The 4,457-nt window shown below is 39.2% G+C and overlaps 1 protein-coding gene across 1 annotated transcript; it reads left to right on the forward strand.

Moving 5' to 3' along the window:
* The first annotated feature begins 239 nt into the window (after positions 1 to 239).
* On the forward strand, positions 240 to 3,956 carry LOC115457753 (vomeronasal type-2 receptor 26-like). The gene is made up of 2 exons (XM_030187330.1): positions 240 to 266; positions 3,012 to 3,956. The coding sequence occupies exons 1-2, from the start codon at positions 248 to 250 to the stop codon at positions 3,950 to 3,952; spliced, it is 960 nt and encodes a 319-aa protein (XP_030043190.1). The 5' UTR covers positions 240 to 247; the 3' UTR covers positions 3,953 to 3,956.
* Positions 3,957 to 4,457: the final 501 nt, after the last annotated feature.

Here is a 4,457-nt window from a genome sequence, read left to right on the forward strand (position 1 = left end):
CTATTTACTGGGGGATATTTAGCATGTTGTCATTAGTACATCAGAAGTATTGGAAGCAGATATAGCAGACAAGCTCTCTTATAGAGAGAGGCAACTGCTGATTGGAGATTATGACTATTTCTCTCTTTCTTCCTCTCCTTAGGTCCCCCGCTCTGTGTGCTCTGAGAGCTGTATTCCTGGATACAGGAAAGTCATTGATCCTGAGAAGCCGATCTGCTGCTTTGACTGTTTCGCCTGCTCTGAAGGGATGTATTCTAATACCACAGGTAGACAAAACACATCACAGTGTTTTATAAATATAAAATACCTAATGTTAATGTGAACCAGATATACATCTATAGGTACTGGAAACTTAGAAAATACATTGATATAGCAAGATGATAAATATTTCTATGCATCCTACATCATATTTAATATTCAGATTTATGCAATAAAGGTAATTTTTGGCTATGGCCTCTTAGCTTCTGAAACAATGTAGCATTCTATGTAGCAACACATATTGGACTAGATTCAGTGAATGGCACCAATTCAGGTGCCAAACATTGAGCACTGAAAGCTATTCTCTAGCACACTATTCCCTCAGCACATTTCCGACCTCGATAACTTTAACTTCATCAATGGAATGAACCCAACCTTTTGCGAATACACAGCAGACCATACACCATTGCTCTCCTCACCATTGAATCAGTCACACAGGCGACTTATAGGTTCTCCAATACCCACTGTAAACTAGACATCTGCCCCCGCCATCTACTTAAATCCGCACCCGACTGTTTCTTAGCAGACCACACTTTCTAAATTACATGTTACAAAAAGGTTTATTCCCTGAGGAATACGGCAGCATCCTACTCACCACTTTACCAAAAGACACCAAGAAAAAAAACAAATGATCTCACCAACTACCGCCCAGTTGCATCCCATTAGTAGTCAAACTGATGGAAAGCCTAGTTACCAAACAGCTCACTGAATATCTGGACAAGGTCTCATTTTTACATGAGTCACAATCAGGATTCCGCCCCCTTCAGAGCACCAAAACTGTACTAGTCACTCTACTGGCCAAATTCAAGCGGGAAATAGCCACAGGTAAAAACATCCTCCTCCTCCAATTTGACATGTCAAGCGCTTTTGATATGGTAAACCACAACATACTACTAAAACTATTAGATCACTTCGAGATTGGTGGACATATACTTAACTGGATCAAAGGTTTCCTAACCACCAGAACATATCAAGTAAAATCAAATTCAAACATATCGCCTCCATGGAAATCTGGCTGCCTAGTACCTCAAGGCTCTCCACTATCACCAATACTCTTCAATATAATGATGATCCCACTGGCCAAAGCCTTATCCAACATAGGCCTGAACCCGTTCATTTATGCAGACGACGTTACAATCTATATTCCCTTCAAATATGATTTGGCAGAAATTACCAATGAAATCAAGCTCGGCTTGAACACAATGGTCTCATGGGCAAATTTCTTCCAACTGAAATTGAACTCTGAAAAACCACACAGCCTTGTCTTATCATCTCAATACAATAAGCTCACCCCCACAGCCATAAACAACCCAGACCATACCCTCCCTATCCCAGACAACTGAAAAATACTCGGCGTCATAATTGACCGCAACCTTACTCTTGAAAGCCAAGTAAACTCCACAACAAAGAAAATGTTCCATTCAATGTGGAAACTTAAATGCCTAAAACCCTTCTTCCCAGAGGAACATTTTGTAAATTAATACAATCAATGGTATTAAGCCATGCAGATTACTGTAACGGAATCTACGCGGGATGCAAAGATCAACTCACAAAGAAACTCCAGACAGCCCAGAATACAGCAGCCAGGCTGATATTCGGTAAGACCCGATTCGAAAGTGCCAGACCCTTCTGAGAAAAAGTGCACTGGCTCCCTATTAAGGAGCGCATTACCTTCAAATTCTGTACCCTGATCCACAAAATTATCTACGGCGCAGTCCCAGGATACATGATTGACCTCATAGACCTGCCAAATAGGAACAGTTCCGGATTATCTCGAACATATCTAAACCTCCATTATCCATGCTGCAAAGATCTCAAATACAAAACAACCTATGCATCCAGCTTCTCCTATTTAGGTACAAAACTATGGAATGCACTGCCAAAAGGAGTGAAAACAATCTACGACCATCTAAACTTCAGGAAATCACTAAAAACCTACCTATTTAGAAAGGCATACACTATTGACCCAACATAGGTGCCAACGCCCTACAATGCAGCAAATCCAGTGATTGTATTGGACACTATTTAACCTTCCCTCTCTCTGATTCCCTTATGCCTGAAAGAAATGGACCCTTTACTTGCCCACAATATCACCTTGTATTTGTTTCTCTGCCGTTCTTGGCAAACACCTATGGTACTATGTTTGCCACATTAAGCCTGCAAATAGGTGGGAAATGTGGGATACAAATGTAATACATAAATAAATAAATAAATAAATAAATAAATATTCTCTATTCTGAATTGTTTGCCATTTATAGAATAGCGCTTAGCACAAGGATCCATGTCAAAATATTTAGATGTGGCTAATTAAGACCAGTAATCAACTGTTAGCACTCAATTATTGGCACTAATTGGCTCATTGCTCTATTAAATTGTGTGCACAAATTGGGCAAATATCCATATTTCTATACACACAGTTTTGAGCTTCATTTATAGAATAGGGGTGATTGTGTGCACAGACCTAGCTGGGGAAAAATAAAACAGCCACATGCTATAGTGGAAGCATATGCAAACTATTGTTAAAAAATGACCCAACTAATGTTATGCCTTTCATTCTTACCTTTGTGTATCTGTGCACAGGGATGGCCCAAGTCAGTCTGTCACCTGAGGTGAGAGATGAGGTGGTGCCCTTCATCCTCCCAGTACCCTGCCAACCCTCAAGTCTTATATCTCCCCTCACACTCTCTCACAACTCTGATTTGTTGGTAATTAAATATTTACAAATTAATCTTTAAGAAATGTATGTTTCATAGATGCAGAGAACTGCTTGAAGTGCCCTGAAGATCGGTGGCCCAGTGAGAAGAAGGATGAGTGTTTACCAAGAGACATTGATTTCTTGTCCTATGATGATCCTTTGGGTGAAACTTTGTCTTCAATTTCTATTCTCTTATTCATTATCACTGTCCTAGTGTTGGGAATCTTAATTAAATATCAGGACACACCAGTAGTGAAAGCCAATAACCAGAACCTCAGCTACATCCTCCTCATCTCCCTCATGTTCTCTTTCCTCTGTGCCTTGGTATTCATTGGACAGCCTGAGACACTGACCTGTCTTTTCAGGCAATCTGCTTTTGGGATAATATTTACAATTGCTGTTTCGACTGTATTAGCAAAAACTGTTACAGTAGTCATTGCCTTTGGTGCCAACAAACCCGGCAGCAATTTAAGAAAATGGGTTAGGACAAGAGTGTCCAGCTATCTAGTTCTTCTCTGCACCTCTGGTGAAATTGTGATATGCACTGTATGGCTGCTCATCTCTCCTCCGTTCCCTGAATTTGACACACAATCTGTTACTGGAAAGATTGTTTTACAGTGCAATGAGGGGTCCACTACAGCATTTTATAGTGTGATTGGGTACATGTTCTTTTTGGCATTTCTTAGTTTCAGTGTGGCTTTCCTAGTAAGGAAGGTTCCAGATAGTTTTAATGAGGCTAAGTTTATCACTTTCAGCATGCTGGTGTTCTGTAGTGTTTGGGTGTCCTTCATCCCATCATACCTGAGCACCAAAGGCAAATCCATGGTGGCTGTGGAAATATTTGCAATTCTGGCTTCTAGTGCTGGACTACTGGGTTGTATATTCATCCCCAAGTGTTACATTATTCTGCTCAGACCTGACCTGAATACAAGGGGACATATAATAGGAAAAGAAATATCATTAAAAAATACCATAAGGAGGAGGATTTATTTATCATGATCTTGTGTCCCCGCCCCATGAGGAAAGTTGAAAATTGATCCAAATTGTTGAAAATGATTGAATTGTGAAAACTGAATACCTTTAAAATAGTCTGTAAACATTGAGGCAAATTTTCAAAGGATGGTAAAAATGTATTTGCTGCTGTCAAACTTATAAGTTCTTTACTCATAAATGCTCATCCCCTATACAGATAGTAACAGGCTCCAAAACAGTCTATCTGCTCAGTATTTATTTATTTTATTTCACAGTTTCTATACCACACTATCCTAGATACTAGGAGGGTTATATCATTATACACATATTTATCAAAAATAGCTAAAATGAAGAGACATCCTAAAACCTATTAACTTCTTATAAATAGTAAAATCATTCTAGCATGACCAAATCACCATTACTATCACCATCTTCAATTAAGAGCCTTTTGAAACAAAAAATTGTTTTTGAAGCTGTATGTTTTCCTTCTACACAAATGTACTAGAAACATATTCCAAAATTGAGCATCCTC

The sequence above is a fragment of the Microcaecilia unicolor genome, chromosome 14 (assembly GCF_901765095.1).
Source record: "Microcaecilia unicolor chromosome 14, aMicUni1.1, whole genome shotgun sequence".
Classification (NCBI taxonomy): Eukaryota; Metazoa; Chordata; class Amphibia; order Gymnophiona; family Siphonopidae; genus Microcaecilia; species Microcaecilia unicolor.